This window comes from Lutjanus erythropterus, chromosome 12 (assembly GCF_056507025.1).
Source record: "Lutjanus erythropterus isolate fLutEry1 chromosome 12, fLutEry1.hap2, whole genome shotgun sequence".
Lineage (NCBI taxonomy): Eukaryota > Metazoa > Chordata > Actinopteri > Lutjaniformes > Lutjanidae > Lutjanus > Lutjanus erythropterus.
This window is the reverse complement of record NC_139328.1, coordinates 33,127,951-33,150,201: the sequence shown is the minus strand read 5'-3', so window position 1 is coordinate 33,150,201 and position 22,251 is coordinate 33,127,951. Positions and strand designations below refer to the sequence as shown.

At 38.5% G+C, this 22,251-nt stretch overlaps 1 protein-coding gene across 1 annotated transcript in view; it reads left to right on the top strand.

Moving 5' to 3' along the window:
- Positions 1 to 336: 336 nt before the first annotated feature.
- Positions 337 to 22,251, top strand: part of LOC146318276 (astrotactin-1-like) — a 425,337-nt gene continuing 403,422 nt past the window's right edge. The window contains exon 1 of the mRNA XM_084732515.1: positions 337 to 689. Within this exon, the coding sequence (XP_084588641.1) occupies positions 377 to 689 (313 nt within the window). The 5' untranslated portion in view covers positions 337 to 376. The remainder of the gene's footprint in view (positions 690 to 22,251) is intronic.

The window sequence follows — 22,251 nt, the reverse complement described above, 5'->3', positions numbered from 1 at the left end:
ATGCAAATTTGTATGAGGGGCCACATGTACAATTAAATTACAAATGATGAAGCTTTTGTTGATGGGACCCACAGGGCATTGTGGGTGCATGTCCTGTATGTAATCTATGCAGAGCCATTACAGAGCCATTTGGACGGTTTATCGATTAAATACAGTAAAGGGGTCAACAGCATTAAAACACAGTCGGTACAAAAATCCCCCTGATTGATCAGATGTGAGGAACAAGAGGCGTTTGTTTCCGACACTGTGAGCGTCCGCCGGTGCTACCACCCCCCCTCACTCACTCCGCTGCTCTCTCATCCGCCGGTGCTGTGTGCTGAGAGACCGAAGCAGAGAAACAGCGAGGAGGGGAGAGGAAACGGAGCGACGGAGAGAGATGGCGAGCATCATCAACATGGGGCCGACACCGCTACTGCGGCTGCTGGGGCTGGCGTGGCTCCTTGTGGCCGCCCTGACGCCGAATGTCCGCTGCCTGAACGGCGACGAGGACCAGAGCCAGGACACCGAGTGCAAAATGAAGAGCGTCACCGTGTCGGCGCTGCCTTTTCTGAGGGAGAACGACCTGAGCATCATGCACAGTCCGTCGGCCTCCGAGCCCAAGCTGCTGTTCTCGGTTAGGAACGATTTTCCCGGAGACGTCGTGGTGGTGGACGACCTGGAAAACACCGAGCTCCCCTTTTTCGTCTTAGGTGAGTGTCGGAAACACGACGGTCACCGCGGTTCATTAGCCGCTAATTGAACGGATTAAATCCCCCTCACTCTTTATTATTACACCGGAGCATCTGTCTATTAGCTTAGGCCTGGCTACATGTCATGTTTTCACTGTTTACAATAACACTGCAGGCTATATAACATCCAGAAATAACAGTTAGCTGCGTTTATGTGCCATTATCAGTCCGGTAATGCATGATAATTAGTTTAGCGGCTGATATTGATAACACTGTGGCGGGCTAAACAACAGTTAGCACTTGTTATTGTAACAATAGGCCGCACAGCGTCCCACTGCTAACTAAGTTGTTGTTTTTTTCCAATTCAGTTATTGCCAGCAATAAAAACATTTGTAAGAAGAGCGCCGCTTATAAAACGCTAGCTTACACACGTGGCTCGGTTAGCTACATGTGCAGGAAAGTGTTTGCTAATTAACTGACTAGCAGGTGTGCAGCCAAAACTCCTCTCACTTTTTTTTCAACTTTTACGCTCATGTCGATATCTTAACTCCAATTTATGTAGCACCAAACTTTAAAACTAGTTTGAAGTGAAGAAAGATCAATTTAAACCTCAGTTTAGTTTTTTACTCTAAACCTAGATTCAATTTAATTCTGTTGCACGAAAACTTTAAACTCCAATTTAAATTGTGATCCAGTATTTACTTGAAATTTACATTTAGCTTGGTTAGCTACATGTGTAGCAAACTACTTGCTAATTAACGGACTAGCAAGCATGCAGTTAATCTGCTCTCACTTAATTACAGTTTTTATGCTCATTTATCTCTGTTCTTGTGTGGTTCTTAATTTCAGGCTGTATAAAACCAACTTTATCCAAGTTTAGACCACACCAGTCCTCATTAACTGTATAACACTGAGTTTGGCAGAAACGTTTCATGTTGTGTAAGTTATCTGGTTGCTGTCCATGGTGCTGAATATGCAACACTTCATGGCAGGTTGCTGCTATTGTGAGGAGCTTCCTGTGCAACTGGGACACACTGTGTGGCTCTGTGTGGTTTGCAATGCAGGTGTTAAAGTTTCTACACTCAAATCTGTCATCTTTGTGTCTGTGGATGTTGAGGATTCAGGGTTGGTACTGGTGGCTTAGGGTCTCCAGCTGAGGCGTATCAACAAGGATTATTGAACTGAAGTAACTGAACTTAATTCTGTTGTGCCAAAACTTTAAACTCCAATTTAAAATGTGACCCAGTATTAACTTTTAACTTACATTTGAGGGGGTTTAACTTAGAAAATGGCTGCTTGTTTGGGATTCATAGAGCAAATCATGAGTGTATTCTTCCTGATGTTAGTTTACACAGGTGGCTAACCACGCATTGTAAGTCAGACTAGCAGGTATGTAGCCAGTGTAGTCCTTGCTTTTACACTCATTTCTCTTGGTTGTTGTTGCCTTTTGTGCTGTAAATGTTGTGTAAGTAATTGAAACGCAACATTTGATGCTCTTGTCTTAATTGCAGGAATGATTAAATCAAATGTATCCAAGTTTAGACCAAATTAAGTCGACATTAACTGTATCTTAATCTATGTCTGATAACATTGAGTTTGGCAGAAATACAGGGTGTCCACAAAGTCTTTACAATTTAAAAAAATTATTACAAAAGCAATTGATGAGATATGTTAATCAGATTCGTTCTATGTACTCAGTGGTTATCAAAGTTGTTAATCACATCCATGCTTCACACATGAAGCAAAAGATCACGGATGCCATTGCCACCATTGATGAGGCTGTGCTGCAGCGAACATGCAAGAAATCGAGTACCGTCTTGATGTGCTTCGTGCAACTAATGGTGCCTATATAGAGGTGTATTAAATGAGGCAATAAAACCTTCACTATCAACTTTTCATTTTGTAATACTTTCCACAGATCTGTCTATTCATTTGCTTTTTCAATAAATTTATTAAATTGTAAAGAGACTTTATGGACACCCTGCATTTCAAGTTGTGGAAGTTAGCTGGCCGCTGTCCATGGTGCTGAATGCACAGCCCTTCATGGACATACTTTGTAGTTCTGTGGTTTGCAATACAGGTGTTAACAAGGATGCATTTTTAAACCTGATGAAATCATGGTTTAACTTTAAACTATGTTTCACCAAACTTTAAAAATAGCTTAAAATGACAAAAGATCAAATTTAAACTTGAATTTAATTCTTTTACGTTAAAACTTTAAACTCCAAATTAAAATGTGATCCAATGTTGACTCTAAATGTACATTTGAGTGGATGTAACTTGAAAATGGCAGTTTGTTGGGGATTAATAGAGCAAATAATGAGTGTATTGTACCTGTCATAAGCTTACACATACAGCTAACTGAGCCACATGCATTAAGGCACGCTAGCAGGTTTGCAGCCAAACTACTGTAACTTTTTAACAACTTTTAAACTCACCTCTCTCTGTTGTTGTGTGCTCCTTTTGTGCTGTATATGTTGTATAATTGACAAAAACAGAAGAGTTGACACTCTTAAGTCTTAATTTCAGGTATTCTTAAACCAGCTTTATCAAAGTTTAGACCAAATTGAGTCCATATTACCTGTGTCTTTATCTGTCTGAATAACATAGCTGGCCACTGTCCATGGTGCTGAATTTTCAGCACATCAGGGACATACTTTGTGGCTATGTTGTTTACATGTAAGTGTTAACATTTCTACATCCAGATGTGTCAGCTTTGTGCCTATGGATGTTGAGGATTTCGTGCTGTTACTGGTGACTTAGTCTTTGACTGGCTCACATCAACAAGAATACATTTTTAAATGTGACTGAATCATGGTTTAACATTAAACTATGTTGCACCAAACGTTAAAAGTAACTTAAAATTTAGATCAAAGATCAAACTAAAACCAGAATTTAATTCTTTTGCACCAAAACTTTAAACTCCAATTTAAAATCTGATTCAGTGTTAACTCCAGACTTACATTTGAGTGGATTTAACTTTGAAAATGGCTGTCTTTTTGGGCTTAATAGAGAAAATAATGAGTATATCTTCCCTGGCGTGAGCTTACACATATAGCTAAGTGAACCACATGCTGTGACTAGCAGATATGCAGCCAAACTACTCTAACCTTTTAACAACATATATGTTCATCTCTCTCTGTTGTTGGGTGGTCCTTTTGTGTTTAATTGATTAAAACATGACAGTTGATGCTCTTGTCTTAATTTTAGGTGTTATTAGATGAACTTTATCCAAGTTTAGACCAAATCAAATCCTCATTAACCATATATTAATCTATGTCTCAATAACACAGAGTTTGGCAGGAATGGTAGAACTACTCTAACTTTATTTCAACTTTCACTTGCCCCTCTCTCTGTTTCTTTGTGGTTTCTTTGTAATGTATATGTTTTGGAATTGCTTAAAACCAGACAGTTGACGCTCTCGTGTTTTCAGGTGTTATTAAACCAAACTTATCCAAGTTTAGACCAAACCAAGCCCACATTAACTGGACATGAATCTATGTTTAACAGTGAGTTTAGCAGTGGCCAAGTTTGCATTGTGGAAGTTAGCTGGCCGCTGTCCATGGTGCTGAATATGCAAAGCTTCATGGCAGGTTTCTGTTACTGTGAGGATCTGCCTGTGTTACTGAGAGCACTGAGACGCACTGTGTGGCCCTGTGTGGTTTGCAGTGTAACACTCACACACCTGGATGTGTAAACTTTCTTTCTTTCTTGTGTTTACGTGCAGATTTTGTGTTGTGACTAGTGGCTGAGAGCTGTAGGCTGGGTATCATCAACTAGGATTAATTGTAAATCATAGTTTACCTTTAAATTATGTTACAACAAACTGGCTAAAAATTAGGAAAGATTAATTTAAACCTTTCTTTCAACCTCAGTTTGTTTTTACACTAAACCTACAGAGCTGGGAGGTATGGTCTAAACTATATATAATGGTATAAATGCTAAGACTTAGTATGGCAGCTGTTTACTGCACTCTTATTTAGGTATTTTAAGAATATTTAATGTGGCTCTTCTTGTGAACTGTAGTAAATTGTTACCAACAAACTAAAACGTTGACGTTTGTTTTAAAATTTGGCAAAGCTGCAACCGTATTGGTTCTTTTATGTTTTGGTACAACTTATAATGCTACAGCACCATTTGCCGCCACTGTTTTACACAAGCACATCACACTAGCCTGACTGTGCAGTACTTTCAACCAGTTCTTAATTTCCAAACAAGCACTATGGGCTCTCACATTTCCAGGCCATGAGGGCTCTACCAGCCAGCACAGAAACCAAATTTCATACCGTAGAGTAAACCGATACGGTTTACTTAGTATACTGTTTATGCCATCCACTCCTAGTATTAAATTTAAAAATACACTTGAGGAGGTTTGAAATGACTGCCTTTTTGAGATGGACTGAACAAAATTTTCAAGTCAGTCTTTCTACTCATCATGAGTAGAAAGACTGACTGACAACACAACATTTTGTTAAGGAATAAGGAGGAGCCAGAAATTAACGATAGCGCTGAACAATTAACCGAAATTGTATTGAAATCACAATATGGATAACTGCACTTTTCAAAGCACAGTGCAATATTTGTTAAAGACAAAATGTGTGTCAAAATACCATATTAAATTGAATATTGTCCTGCTGCAGAGATGAGTCTGTGGGTTATGATGCATAGGCCAGCATAAGGCAACATGTTTGTTTATTGTTTATATTATTTTTCAACAAAAATTAGAATGATGTAAAAATTATCATTCAATCTAATATTGTAAATCATATCGCAATTGCCGTGTCAAAATAATTGCAGTTTGATATGTTTTCCAAATTGTTCAGCAGTAGTTAGCGGTTTCCCCTCATGTATATTTAATACACATGAGGGCACTCAAATTTATTTTTATTTATTTTAATTTGGCTAAGCAAGAATCCATATTCATTAAACTCTATTTAATTTATATCAATAAATTTGGATTTACTCAACTGAGATTAGTTTTTAGTTTTGCAACACAGCTCTGCTTAATTTTAAATCTGGATTTGCTTATTTTAAACCTAGTTTTGCTTGAATTAGAGCTAATCTTAGAGTAAATTAATGTTTGTTATTAAAACTCAGTCTTATTGTATACTCATCTTGTGTTCAGTTGGCCCTTGTAAGCAGTCAGCAGTGAAGCAGTCACAATGCATGTGCGGTATGTGAGTGTGTGTGTTGGCTGTTGTATCTACTGAGCTGTTTCATCTATGCCTCTTTGTTGTCACTTTTTGAAGCAGTTGCCTTGATTTGAAATTTACACATGCATTTTACATGGTTACTGTAGTTTTGTGTTTCTCTCTGTTGTGCCTTTTTGATGTGTCAGATGTGCAAATACAATTTGAACTGCGTGGCTAAAAAATAGGCGACAGTTTGTCACATTTTCTATCCAAAAATCAGCAGAAGTACAGTATGCCCAGCCACGTGTATACTGTAGGCTGAAACCTTAACATCATGGGGACCACCCCTCATCACCAATCAGGTAATTGTCAGGATCATTTCAGTGGCATTCATGGCACAGATGCTGCTTAGCAGATGTCCTCATAATAAAACTACTCAGTGTTTTATTTATGTGGAAGTTTGGACTTTTCTCAAGTATTTTTTTTTTTATCTTTGTCAGATAGCACACAGTAACAGGCTGACAGAAAATGAAAAGGGAGAGAGAAAGGAGGGTGAGGGTCACTCTCTGACTGGACTTGAACTCACTGCATGACCAGCATGTTAAAACCCGACCACCAAAATTGGATTTTTCAGCAGGCGTACAGTATTATTCTTGTAGTATTAAGAGTGCAGAAGAGTTCATTTCTAACTTCCTGAGCTTAAAATCACTCGCATTCAGGGCTTTATCCAACTTCACCAGCTTTAGTAACACATGATGTAATGATGCAAACTGCAGTATTTCTTCTAAATATACACAGTCTGTTTATATGACATTATTAGGGATGCACCGATACCGATACCAGCATCGGGTATCAGTCCGATACAGTCCTCACGTACTCGTACTCCTACTCATACTCATAAAAGTACTCCGATACCCCACACCTGATACCAAGTCATGAAAAGTAGGTGCTCGATACAAGTAAACATCTAACGATCTGCCATGATGCGATGTTTTTTGGATGTGCCGTCATCATGAGCGACAGACTGGCTGTCCCCAGCATCATCCACTAATGACCGCAGTAACTTTAGAAACTGTTCATAAAATCCCATGCAAGACCATGTAAAACTGAGAAAAGAAAAAACACCGCTGCCACCAGTCTGTAACCCCATTTTCTTCATAATAAGCTGCTACAACTTCTCTTTCTGTACTTAATCTTTGCCAAAACAGGTATACAAACAGCTGAGCTAACTTTATCTCTGGATGTAGCAAAGTTCATAAATGATATGATTCACAAATCTTATAACCCAACCTGACTGTTCACATTTCACCAGGCGTTTACTGGCAAGATCGTAGTCTGTTTTTAATGTTGTGTTACAGAGTTTGGGGAACCCTGAAACACTTTTATTAGGTCATGTTGGAAGGGAACCCTTGATTTGCAAAGTTCTTACAAGATTTTTCTATGTCGTCCCTTCATTGTGATGTTAAAATGATCATTCTGGCGAGATCTTCTGCGGTTCTGGGGTTCCCTTCAAGAGTCGACCATCTGTCATCATCTCCTCTACTTGTGTCACTTCAACACATCTGCGGTCTCTTCTGCCTGCGTCGTCACATTCAGCTGTTATCTCATTGGTTGCGCTTTGAAAAGTCAGCGGCAAACGAGGTCAAGGCTCAAATATTTTTTACTTTGAGCACAGCCGTACTCGGTATTGGCAAGTACCCAAATGTAAGTACTTGTACTCGGTCTGAAAAAAAGTGGTATCGGTGCACCCCTAGACATTATTATTATTCACGCTAAAGTAGTTTTTTTTACCCTTGTGAGTCACAGGCAGGTCTGGGTATTGTTTGAAAGTTTTCAGTATCAAATATGAAATCTGAGTTTGCACCCAAGGGATCATTCTTTTGATACCATAGGTTTGGAGGGTATAAACATGGTATATAATCTAAAGTTATAGAAGTTTTCATAGTTTAGAAACCGTAAGTGAGCCAAAGTATCTGACCAAGCATTCAGTGTACAGCTGCTGACTAATGATTATAATCTGAGATTTCTCAATCCATTTTTTTTTCTTGGTGTGGATCCAAGTCGTGTAATGTTGAATATCTGCCGATAGGCTCTGCCTGATCCCATACTTATATTTACTTACATTTACTACTTACAGTGTTGATTAAATATATAACACATTGAAATAACAGCTGTAGGTGATACAAATCTTGCACACCTTAATCTTCACGAGCTACTCGATACAAGCACTGAGGGTCCTGGTTTCAAACTATTATGTATAGCTTACATTTTTGATCTGATATGTATGGAAGTGTAATTGTATGAGTGTGTGACTCCTGAAACTGATGTGATCACGTCACAAAGTAGGGGTGTAAATCAGTTTCATCACAGCACAATATATTGATTATTTGGACAACGATACAGTATTTGCTGATATCACGAAGTCTACCACAATACAAATTCAATTCAGTGGTCTTCAATTGATATCAGACAATATCATAGGTCCACAGACATGCCGTGTGAAACGTTCAGCTTAAAGATGACTATACAGCTCAATATTTTCCCTTTGCATCGATAACATCCGATCGTTGAACTTTGAATCGATGCATCAAGAGAGGGCAATCCATTACACCTCTATCACAAAGCAGACATCTCACTTTGTGTGCGTTGTTGGAGCTAGTAAAAACACACTTGTTGATTGTACAGTGTTGGAGAATGGAGTTTCCCGCACAAATCGGTACAGACACTGCAGAGAGCACTTTAACCAGATGACAGTCAAGTTTCATTTTGGCCTTTTATCAGGTTACTCACAGATTTAGTGACAGCTGATATGACCTGCCGCTGGTGACGTTTCTCACTTTAACTTGTGAAAGTGATGGTCAGTGGAATGAGTAGCTGCTATCTGAGCAAATCCTTTTGCCAGCCTCAGTGTCTGAACTCACACCGACTCACTAAACGCTACACATGAGTAATTTTTCATATTCACACAGAATTTTCATTCTGGTATGTGGTGAAATACTGCTCTATAGGCTGTCATAAAGGAGAGCAGCACTGCAACACCAGCAAGCTGAGGACAAAACGCAATAAAATGTAGAATACAGTAGAGAAATGATCAGAATTGCCTGGATTATCCGGTAATTTGAGGGGTTTACAGATCCAGTGTTAACCTCCTGACCTGCTTGCACGCTCATCGGGGCCGACCTGATAATTTCAAACGTGTTTGATATTAATGAGTTAAAATCTGGATGATTACGACTGTACTTTCTGAGTTAGATGACAGTAGCCAATGAGAGAGACAAGTCTACAAGTAGACGGAAGCAGCTGACAGTGTTGCCAAACAATGGTTAACTTTCTAGCCACTGAGGCTAATGCTACTGACAGTTAAAATCTCACCTCCAGTTCCTGCTGAAGAATAGACATCCCTTGTTGACTGCATTCCCCCAACAGTTTCCTCATAAAGACTTATTTAGCTGCCTTTTTTTTGTCTTTACTCACTACAAAGCAGTTGTTGCACCACGTCAGTCTGTTTTGTGTACGTCTGCCTTCCCATGAGGTCACGTGAGTTATCTTGCTCCCCCTGGCATGATAATCCTATTAATATCCTGAAACATGTGATGCACCATTATTTTCATATCTTGTAGTGTGTGCGTGTTTGAGATTAGCTATGCCAGCGATGCAACCCCATTTCAAAATGGTTTGCTTTATGTGATCAAAACTTCCAGAACTTAAAGATATTTATTCAGTCACAATCATGCAAAACAGAGAAAAGCAGTGAAAATAAAACCTTAGATACTTGACACACTTTATACTTTATAGTACAAAACTAATTGTTTGTATTGAGATTCCATACCCATCCAGGAGACTTGCAGGCAAGATCTTTCATTGAAGATCCAGAAGTAGACATCATTACACATCTTGTAGACATGAATAACTTTTTTCCACTTCGACTAAGCAGAACTGCAGTACTTTGGAAAGCCACTGTCACTATGAGACATTAAGTTGTATTTTTCTATGCTTTAGAAAACACTGTCTCTTTTAATTAACACACATATGGATTTTGGGAATAGTCCTGCGGTGGTCCCTAATGATATTTGCGCTGTTATTGAGTGTTTATGCCATGAGACCGTGGTGACTCTTTGAATAGTTTGAATAGTTCATTTTAAAGGTCTAATTTAGGCAACAGCTAATCCATTATGGGGTGCAGGGAAATAAGCTAAAGCAAATGCACAGCACAACAGATCTCTCAAGACCGGCGGTGCATATTAATGAGTCTGAATTTGTGTCTGACATCTCCTTACGTAGCATTCCACCCCAGGACAGAAAACTTTTAATGAAAACTGACACTGGGGAGCCCGACGCAATTCCGCATCTGAGGCGCAAGTAGCGTCCCTGCTAGCCAAATATAAACACCTGAGCAGCTGCAGCCTTTTATTTATTTATTTGTGTATTTTCTTTTGTTCGTTGCTGAATTTCCTGTGCCGTTTAACAAAAGCTCTTTTGTGAAATAAGTGGTGCCGGCTTTGAATTACAAACCAGAACTTTCCCTTGTTGTATACATGTCTTCTCCAGAAACAAAATCAATTGACATTAACATTGTCTGGCTGTAGTGATAACAGGCGGTAATTACATTTAAACCAGTGTTTCAGTGTTGTGATAAGATGCCTGCCGAATGCTGTTTGTGTAACCACTAAACTCTTTCCAGCTGGTGTTAAGGATCCAGTTGTCCTGATATCACACCGGCCCTCTCCATGGCTGTTAGAGTCTGCCATTGCCTCATTATGATAAATGATGTACATGGTTCCTTCTCTCAGCATATTTTTTATATCCCCTCACCATGTTACGTGGTGTGTGGGACATAATGTCTGATGTAAACACATGCTGTTGGCCTATTCAACAGCAATAATAACAGCCGCACACTTTTGAAGAAAACAGATGACCTGATTAGATTCTGGATCACCCAGGGACAGACATTAATATATTTAGGCACGGGCCACTAAGCCCCTAAATTTCGTGGCCAAAGTAAAAGTCATATTGCGATTATTTTGACTGAAATTGTCATATGTGATACAATTAGTGGAAATGATCATGATTTTTTCAATTTTCAATTGCAATTTGGATATTGCACTTGGCCATATTGCAACTTTATTGTGTTTAATTATGCAGCCATGGCCAAACATGCATTTTTGGTGGTCCAAGTGTAAACTTGCATAAAAACAACACAGATAATGCAATTTACTGCAACTTACACAGTCCTTAACTGTAACACTGTGTTGTCCACTTTTCCCATGATCGACTGAAATTCTGCTTCTTCAACCAATTGATTGGTTGATTGGACGCTATCACCAAATCCTAGATTCTCAAACAGTGGTACGAGGACCATTGGTGGTATGCAAGCTACCTCAAGTGATATGTGGAGGAATGTAAGAAATGCATAATATGATAAGTTTGTCTTTCCTATATTTTGTTTCAACATTGGCCTGCTACATCTTTAGGCTGAAGAATTAATCGAAAATTTTATGATATTTTACAATGTGATCTTCTGCAATTTCCAAATTGCAGGATGGGCAATATTTGGTAAAGGTGAAATGTGTGTCAAAATACCATTTTAAATTAAGTGTTGTGACAACCTGGATCTCAGCACCAGGATAGTAGCACCAAAACACACCCCAGATACACCCACTCACACACCCATCCACGATTCACTCACCCATTCATTTGCAGTTCATGCCTGCGTTCGGTTCACTCCGATATCCATTACTGAGTGAGGAGAGCAGAGAAGGAGAGTGTGGGAGACACACGGAGCGGCACGCTCAGTGCGTCTTAAAACCGAAGTAAGGTTGTTAAAACCCTTTCAAACGTTTCATCCTCCACTGTCTGTATCCCCTGGTCCACAGTCTCCGCCAGTCTTTCCCAAAACCCAGATTGCTTCCATCTGCAACCAAAAATCAGCTGATCACTGAAGCTGGCCACTCTTCCTCAAACCAACAGCCAAAACCTGGACTGGACTACTACTTTTTTTTTTTTCCTTTTTCCCCTTTTCGGTTTGCTTGAAGGTTTTTTTTTTCTTCCCATATTTTTTTTGCTGAAACGAATTGAATTGACTGATAATATGTGGAACTGAACTGGATTGAACTGAACTTTGTTTTTTTAATGAACTGAATCGATTTTAGTGCTAAAACAAAACCCGGAGTGGAATTTTGAGTTGATTGATTTCAATTAATTGTGGACTGCATTGGGATTTTGTGGGTATTTTGTAAATATTTGATCATTTTTGGTTCTTGCATTGTTTTGTGGGGTTTTTGGGAGTCTTGTATAGCACTGAAAATACATTCTCTCTGGTTTTTGCAATGTATAATGTGTTGGGTTGTGTGTTTTATGGTGTGTGACATTCGGTGTACAGGGTGTAATATTTTTATGGATGTACATCCTTTGTGCAGTCTGCTAACAACTCTAAACTATAACTCGACTGACTAATCTTAAATGCCAGGAGAGAGATCTGGCTGGCACCCGTCATGATAATAATAACAATAACTCAAGCAAAAAGAACAAGTCAGATTGTGACAGTGTGTTAAGGTGTCCTGGCCAACACATCATTCTCTAGACTTCAGAAAAGAGAGCTAAACTAAATCAGCCACAGAGTCGACACATGACTATGTAAACAAAGCTAACGTAGCTAGTGCTGCAGCATAAACCTTCGCAAGAAGCAACATGGAAGACAGATGTGACCTACTACGTGTTATGTAGTTGTTTCAAACAAGGCTTAAACTTGTTTCTCTTGTTTCTCTCTGTTCCTCAATATTGCAATTTTAGTCCATACAAACATGCTAGCAGCAAATTCAACAGGATAACCTACAAAATTAACACTAAAACAACATAAAACATGGCAAAACTCAAAAAAGTTTGAGTTTGAAGTCGAGTCACAGATAGATGGTATTGTTTTCTAATAAAAATGAGCTACGCTTCTTGCCAAGTTTAGGAAACTCAAATTCTTAAGGAAATATTCTAATGACATCCTTATACATTCTAGCCCTCTAAGCTCCTGCTTCCATTCATCCTCAATTTTGGTTGCTGTTTTATTTTTTCATAGTCTGCCCTTTGTGTTTCAGGTTCTTCTGTAAGGATTGTGTTAGCAGTTTGAGAAGGCTTGGTAAACCCAGATTTCAGTAGCCTTGACTTACTGGTAGCTAGCCTGCAATGAGTGCCTTTTGCTGTTTACGTATAATGTAACACTAAAAAGTTTGAAGAAAGCGGGATGTTTGTGTAATTGAAACATGCTGCGAAAGCTCACAGTACAAGAGCAAACTTGGTGGCCGCAGGGAATATTTGGTAGCTACAGTGTATTTTTTGTGGCCACGGGCCATTGGCCCATGATCAAATAATCATTGAACCCTGCTGTATCAACTTGCAACATCATGAGGTAAACTGGAGTGACATTGTGTATTACTTGCTATAGTACAGGTCTTTATATTGTTGAAACTTGTTTCGGTTTGTTATACCCCACAAACAAAATAATTACACTACTGTGATTCTAGTATAGTCTCAAGTGTAAATTTCAGGAGTGCTTTGTCAGCATGTCGGATGTTAATTGCTATCTAAACCACGCTAATCAGGTTAGGTGATGAAGGAGCTCCCATATCATTAAACACTCATGTCTGGGATGTTATGGTTCTTCAGTAAATTATAGGTTATTTTGTTTTGGTTTGCCCTAACCAGTCAATAATGAGTGACACAGCCGCCCCTTCAGTGTCACTTTGAGTCAATGCAGAAGCTGTGGCTCCGAGCAGCAGTTTCCTAAACATCTTTCACAATGCAGGGACACACTGATTTAGGGGAATATCATGGTGTTTCTTTAACCTTGGGCATATTCTTATCATTTTGGCCATGTTATGCCATCTTCAGCATTGCAACGATTTGGGAACCACAGCTAAACACTATATCAAGAAAAAAATATTACATAAATGATTTCTAATGCTTGTCTTTAATGTTACCGGAAAATAAAAAAAGCAGATAGCCTGAATTAGCTATAGTAGCTAACTGCATAGGGATCTAATTTATTTCTGTGCAACTGGGTGACTGGGCAGTGTGTTCTAAGAACTCAGCAGCAGTACCTGAGTGTTTTGCAAGGGAAAAAGACACTTCAGTGCAAGTTTTTCTTCCAGTGGAGTGTTTACTGATATTAGACAATGTCAGATGGTTATATTACAAGTCAGAAGTTTGAAGCCTTTGCACTCAAGTCCCCAGTCAAGACTGACAAGTTCTAAGTCCTAAACTTTGAGTGTAAAGTCCTAAACAAGTCATAATGCGCAATTTACCAAATGTAATGCCATTTTATCAACAGTCTCCACTGACAGTTCTTTGTGCAACTTTAAATGGTCATATTAATTGCCGCCTAGCTAAGAATGAACAAATGTTAGTGTTAGTTGTTTCATGAAATGAATTGATTCGTGGTACACATAATCAACACAACTTTTTAATCTTTGGGCTTTGTGGAAAGTTATGAAGTATTATTTCAGAAGCCTCAAGTCCAAGTAAAGTCAGAAGTCAGTGGTGTTAAATTCCAAGTAAAGTCGCCAGTCTTTTTTTTGATTTTGTTAAGGTTAATTTAACGTCATCAAATTTGGGAATCCAGCTGAAGTTATGTGACTTGAATGCACACCTCTGCTACATAGTTTTGTTGTTTATGTTGGAATGTTTTTTATTCACATTTCAACAGGTAGCAAAAGGTAGCAAAGTGTCCACAGAAAGTTCTCAGAACACTTTTGGCTTTTTTTTTGACTGTATGATATGTATACATTAGCCTAAATGCTATGTCCTTTCCATTATAGTGTATGTAGCCATATAGTGGCAAAAAATATTGACATTTTGAAGACACAGTGTGGAGAATATGTATGGATAATGGAGAAGTAGATTATGCTGTCAGAGTGTTTTCACAAGTTTCTGTTCTGTGAACATTTTAATACTTTCCTCTGCCATGAAAATGTGTCACCACAGACATAAATTCAGCTTGCAGTCCCACAGGCATGGGGTTTTTATTGATAGTAAAATGATTCAGCATCACTTTATATAAAAGACACTTGCAGGTTTTGCGTTGAGACCCTGACCACTTGAGTCAGTTTAACACACAGTGCTGTACCTTATCACAAAGAAGCCCTCTTACCAGCTGCAGTGAGTCCTGCTGGCGACTGCAGTCCCCCGTCCTCCTGCATGCCTCATCAGGACACCTTATCCTCAGCTAACCCCCAGTAATTATTTGAATTTTTGAAGACCTCAGAGAGACAGAGATCAGGATTTTTTAAGGTTCCAGTTAAAAACTTAAAGCTGCATGCCTCATTTTGGGAAGAGAAAAAAGTGATCTTGTTCAGAGGCATGCTGAGATTCTTTTATTTTCCTCATCCCATCACCCTCTTTGAAGTAACATCATTTAAACAGTATAGCTGGTTTTAAATGCATGCTTGCACAAGTGTGTGTGTGGTAGGTTGGGTGCAATTTAAATTCATCATTTTTTTTTTTTTTCCACCTTTTACAGTGGCTCACATTTTTCTCGCCAAATTGCTTCTCTGTGAAGCATCTAAGAAGCAATTTGAAAAGAGGGGATTCTGTGACTGACAGTAAATTTTAGCTGCAGGACGGCAGCCACTCGTTAGTGTCAGAGAAGCCCGGCAACGTTATTAGAAATTTACCCTTTTGGTGTTGTGCCATAAATTGTGCGGGAGGTGAGGTAATAAAGTTGCCCTCTGGGAGAGACTCGAGCTGTGTTTGCTCTGGCAGTGATTTGCACATCTGGGCTGGAGGCTTGGAAGGAAGTCAGCCCTTAACTGCCTCCCATTCAAATCAGCTTTCTGAACAATAATTTGGCTGGTACAATTCAGATCCATGCCATGGAAGGTTTTATATTGTTGCCAGTGTAAATGGAGTGAGGCCCCGTGTCCATATAGCATTTTTTTCTTTTTTTTTTCTGGCAGAAATGTGCTGGCAGGGTGCTGGGGAGCACTGGGATGAAGTGTGTGTGTGGTGACAATGAAAAACGCTGTGTGTGGAGTAAGGGTTTCACAGACTAATTGACTACTACACTGTGCATTAGTGCAGCAACTAACAATTATTTTCATTATTGAAAAATCTGTTGTTTATTTTGCTCAATAAATTGATTAGTTGTTTCATCTATAAAATTTAAGAAAATGATGAAAAATGTCAATTAGTTTCTCAAAATCAAATGGTTTGTTTTCTCCACAACCCAAAGATATTCAGTTTACTGTCAGGGAGAAGTAAAGAAACCTGAAAATATTCATATTTGAGAAGCTGAAATCAGAGAATTTGGTCATTTTTTTGTGAAAAACAAAAAGACTCGAAACAATCAATTGATCAAAATAGTTGCTGATTGATTTAGTAGCCGATTAATAATCAAATAATCGTTGCAACTCTTCTGTGCATCATTGTAGACCAACTGTTCATTTCTCTTGTGACTAGTTGGTTACTTTTTGAGAGAAGTCTATGACTAACTAAAATGCACTGGTGGTCAATATCCTAGTGTGGAACTGACATTATGATTGACTTTAGCTAGGCAGCTAATATTATGCAACATTAGCAGAGGGTTGATTTGCCACACTTTGGTGATCAAAACTCAACACTCAGCAGCAGCATTCAGTGTCTCACACAAATAGGCTTTTCTGTCTGACATATAGACTAGAGGCTGACATTTTTTATGAATCGTTTGGGACACAGGACTCCTGTGGGATGGTAGTCAGTTTTACTATTAATCATGGGACTAGAAAAGTACAGGAAAAAAAAATGAACAGGAGCAAACAGGAGCAGGAATTATAATAACAATAGGTCTGTTTTTTATATATATAAAAATATGTAATGTCTTTTTAATGGTATTGTTGTGGGAGTGGGACTGGACAGGAGTGAGAATCCACCCCATGTCACCCTCTAATATAGAAAAATAGAACAGAACAAGCTTCTCAGTTCAGTGTTGATGTTGTCAGCTGGACTGATGCAAGCTGACAAACCAGGACATAGCATCAACTAGAGTTTTTGTTTCTGAATCTGCTGATTATACTCTCAATAAATTAATCATTTAGTCTGTAAAGTGCCAGAAACTAGTGAAATATGCCATCATTTTCATTTCTCGCAGCCCAAGATAGTGCATGTAGATAAGTTTAGCCTAGAACTTCCAAATACTTTTCGCTTTTTACCAGCTGTCAGCTAAACCATGAGCAACTCCCTTGGTAACTAGCTGCTAGCCACCTGCTGGAAAATTACATGAGGTGATCCCCTTGACTTTTATTCTAGGAACTACTCACTATGCCTTGGGTTTTTTATGAAGACCAGTCCAGCCTCTGGCTCGTCAAATATAATGATACAGAGTGGCCCAGTGTAAAGTGTGCAAGCACTGATATGCACAAAGCATTACAACCAGACAAAAGCAAAGAGAAAAGTGTTGTAACTTGACTCGTAAACATTTTCTACAGTATGTACTCCTGACTAAATTTCCAGCTGGCAGTCTCTGTAGCCTGTTAATTCAATCAAGAAGTGATGACTGCATAAATTTGCGATGAATATAGAGTTAAGATTAAAGGTTGTGGGGGCGACATCTACTGATCACAGGTTTGGCAGTTCAGTTTGATCCCCACCTCCTCCTCCTCCTCCTCCTCTCCACATGTCCATGTGTCCTTGGGTAAGACACCGAACAGCAGGTTGCTCCATGGCCACTGGGGATGCACAGGCCAGTGCATTCCTAATTGCCGGTCCCGAGCCTGGATGGGGATGGTTGCGTCAGCAAGGGCACAAAAAGTCTATACCAAATCAAATACACAGTCCATAAAAAAAAGTCAGATTCCCATGCCAGATTGTGTTGGGTCCAGTTTGTTCCAGTGCTTCATCTGTGTCTGGTAAAAAAGTTGGCCCGTGGTGGCATTTCCTTTCCTTTTTCTTTCTTTTTTCTGGGTTTAATGTTGCCTGTCAAATGTCATTGACTTGTTGGTTTGTGGCTTGCACACAGCACTTAAGTCTGGTGCCTTCATGTAGATTTATTGGGCTGTTTCTTTATGTTAACTGCAAATTTCCTGGCATTTGCATCCAATTTAAGATAGAACACGATTCATCCACATACTCAATAGAGCCAACTGATAAATCGATTGGCTGATACATTGCACTGGCCTGGTGTGGGCCAAGAGAGGATATATCAGCATATATGTTTAATGATAAGCACCATTATGAAAACACAATGAGGAACATTTATGAGAACCAGAGGAGCTCTCTGACAGATGTAAATACTGAGAAGCTGCTTCTTGTTGTCCCACCTGCCCCTAACTGACTGACAGTATTAAAATTTTCAGCAGTTGGCTGGTACCGATCAGTACTGATGTTTGTTTAGGTATTTATTTAATTATTAATTAATCTCTCTAATTTCTCAGTATAGCTTTTTACAGTTGGCTGGCACATGTATATGTTAAATTATTCCACATGTTAAGTAAAATATGTCATATTCTGTAATATGATAAATGTGATATATGTACTCAGAATCATGTTTTAGAAAACATGCTTTTGAGTGCATTTGAATAGATGCACAATCCACATAGAAAAATGTCTATTTTTATTATTTTATCCATAAATAGTAAACATAAGAGCAAAATAAGAAAACATCAATGCACGAGGCCTGTAGTTTAAAAAATTACAAATGATTAGTTGAATTTTTAAAAAGCTGTCTATCCTTTTCTTGTTATTTAATTAATTATTTAGTTGACTAATCATTTATGTTGCAAACAAGAAAGTAATTCATTTTTTTTTCAAAATGTAGACAGCAGCTGCAACCCCACCAAATGTTTCACCACACTCAAGCATACAGATGGCTATAGAAACCAAATATTAATTCAAAAGCATTGTGCGTTTCAGCTTGAATGGAAGTGAATTCCCACGCCATCAGGGAAACCTGTTGGTGGCCACATCAGAGAGACGACTCTAGTCCTTTGTGTTGGACTCAATCCTGACCAGCTGCTCTCTGGCCACTGAAGTGAACACCATCAAAGAGATAACTGGAGTTGTGTGGTCCTCCATGTCAGCATCGCTTCTTAAATCTTGTCCAGTCTCGTCTGTTGAGCTTCACTTTGAATCGCTCAAAGTGAGTTTAAGCTTTTCTTGCATAACACCGGTTGAGCTGGTTTAAACCCAAACCAGGGTTATTTTTCTGACTTTACTCTGCAGTACTGCTGTTATAGGAGGAATTGGTTGGAAATCATCTGGTGATTGGTGGGAGGAGTTCTACAGCTGTGCCACATAATAGCAGTTGCTACTATTGAGAAGAAATTTCAGCATGGGATGAGACCCTGGTGTGAAACAATGGGCTGGAGCTGCGTCCCCCTGAGCAATTAAAACTTCCTTCATTTACTCCTGTCATAATGAATATGTTACAGAGACATCTAATTACTGTACATGTAGGGTGTCAGAGACACTTTGCTGAGCTTAGTGTGCACACAACTCTTTTATTAATTGGATTTTCACGCTGACTTAAGTGCTTTTTCCCAGTGTAGGTGGGTTACATAATTGTGGACCATATGAGCAGCTATAGAATCACGACTGGTTAGTGCTCCTTGGTTTGAGGAAAGGGTCCTGTTTTTGGTCACTATTCTAGTTGGTTATGAAATAATTTACTGACTAGGTTTGTGGCTGAGATTGACAGATGTGGCAACATGACCAGAAAGTCAAAAAGTTAATGAACATGAGTGGACAGACAATAAATATTTTAAAAAGTCACAGCCACTAAAAGCAGAAAATAACTGGGCTAGTGCAGTGAGATTGGATTCATTCATTGGTTGATGAACTGAAAATTAATCATCAAAATAATTAGCTGTCTGGGGGATCTGTCAAGCGAAAAATGTCAAACGTTCTCAGTTTTCCAGCATTTCATATGTGTGTTTCTTACTTTTGCTGTTTGATAATCAAATTGAAACTTTGGGTTTTGGGAAGTTGGTTGGACTAAACGATATTTGAAAACATCACCTGGTCATATGAAATCATTAACATTTGTCGTTATTTTCTATTTTTATGTTCCAATTTGTTTTTTTTTAATTTGAAAAAATCTGCATTATGATAATTGGAAAAATATTCAGGAGTGACTCATCTGAAGCAGGAACAATGTGCTGGAGCAGCTGTAAAAAGTCTGCTGCTTTCTGTGTTGTATGTATTTTGTGGACATGAGAGCAGTCGTATGATGGTTATAAAATCTGTGGATGAGCATATATTTCTGTTCTCACAAAAAGCTTACTTTTTCAGCTATAAAGGCACTTACACAATCAAATTCTGATTTTCCACCAGGACACAAAAATGAAATTGGGACCCTCATGAGGGACCACAAGATGAATTTGAGTTTAAAGATAATGTGTCTAGGGAATTACAGGATAATTGACACCTTCAGGCCCTAATATTTATAAAATAAAGATTTCTGCAGACTGAGTAGTGCTCAAATTAGTTTTATGTTCTCTCTTTTGTCATAAATATACATCCAACAAATCAATAATTTGAGGCTGTGCTGAGACTTTTACCAATGTCATCCATTTCTAAAATTAGCTGTGTCCCAATAAAGGGTGAGATGATGAGCTTTTTTTTTTTTTTTTCCAGTGGTTAAGAAACTTGTGACAACACTGGTGTTACCATGACGCCATCCACTGATGGAGCTCAGTATCTGTAGTGTGCTTCCCTCGATCTTCAACATTAGACTTATATCTTTCCCTTACTTTGAACAAAACAAATGCTTCAAAGATTGGTTTATGATGAAGTTTCGAGTTGCCAGGTCCAGCAAACATCCCCTACACTCACCCCAACAACTGCAGCTAATGTTTATTGATAAGTATATGTCACAGCTAGCTTGGTTTAACCAAACTAGCTGTAGTTTAGACAGCTGATGCCTAAATGTTGATGTGCTGCAGGTGTTCCCAAACTTTTTCATGTCAAGGACCTTTACAATAGAAGCAAATTGGACCACAGACCTGCAATTTAAGATTTTTTGTCTGAAGGGATTAGGGCTGGAATTAACAATTATTTCAGTGATTAATCTGTTGATTATTTTCTCAATTAATCAAGTAGTTGTTTGGTCTCTAAAATGTCAGAAAATACTTAAAAATGTCTATCAATGTTTCCCAAAAACATCCTGTGTGTTGTTTTGTCCACATCCCGAAGATATTCAGTTTTCTGTCATAGTGAAGTAAAGAAACTAGAAAATACTCATTTAATGGAATGGAATTTGACTTTACTTTTTACTTAAACAGATTAATCAATTATCAAAATAGTTAGTGATTAATTTAATTATTGATCAATAATTAATTGAGTCATTAATCATCGCAGCTCTATAAGGACTCCCCTTAAAGTATTTTAGGTTGGAATATAAAAAAAAAAGTCCTCTTCATGAATCAATAATCAAATTAGGTTCACTATCAAATACAATCAATGAAAATGGCCAACCCTGTTTTTTTTTTCTTGTTGTTCCAACTTGCAAAAAATCTGATAAATGTGAAAAATATACTATTGCAGCTGGGCAATATGTTGACATTATTATCGATATCTTAATATGACACTAGATGTCGTCTTAGATTTTGGACATTTTTGTATCGTGATATGACATAAATCTTGTCTCTCCCTGATTTTTAAAGGCTACATGAGAGTAAAGTGACCCTCTTTATCATTATGTCCACATTACTGATGATTATTTATCAGAATCTCATTGTGGTAACATGTTGTTAAAGCACCCGCAGTCATTCCTACAATATTGACAAATATCAATCGAATACAGAAGTGGCTCTTCATATGTTTTCACTGCTTGAGACTTTATGGTATGTTATTTAAGAGGAAATGTGTGTATTGAGAATAGCCTGAAAATATCAAGATATCATTTAGCTTATAAGCCATATTGTCCAGCCCTATATACTGTTTTAACCTTTGTTGGGGACCACTGAAGCACCCTTGACCCCCTTTAAAAACCACGGATGTATTGAACAACAGAATACTTGCTCTTAAGTCTGCCTGCATCCCATGACTGTTTGGTGATGCTGTTACTCCATATAATTAACCCTCCAGTGAATTTCAGTCAGTACAACCATATCGAGTTGCCAAACAGTCTCATGTCAGACTGATTACTCTCTTTTAAAGGTGACATTACATTTTAAATTTTCTGCGGCGTCAATTCATAGGCTAATTGTAGCACGATTAGATGGTTGGGGCAGAGGGCGAGTAATGCAGTCACTGCGTAACAGTGTTTGGGATCTACTACTTTTGCAAAGCTAAACCCAATGCCAAAGTTTTCACAGATTCTACACTGTAAAGAAGTGTTGACTCCTTCCATAGTCTACAGTTTATTTTGTCATTTCTAGTGTTGGTCTACAGAAGGGATTGTGTTGGACATCCATGAATGTGCTCGTGCGAAATGAGGACTTTTCAGCTGACATTCAGTGAGCTATTCCTCACGTTTTCCAAGTTTGCATGAT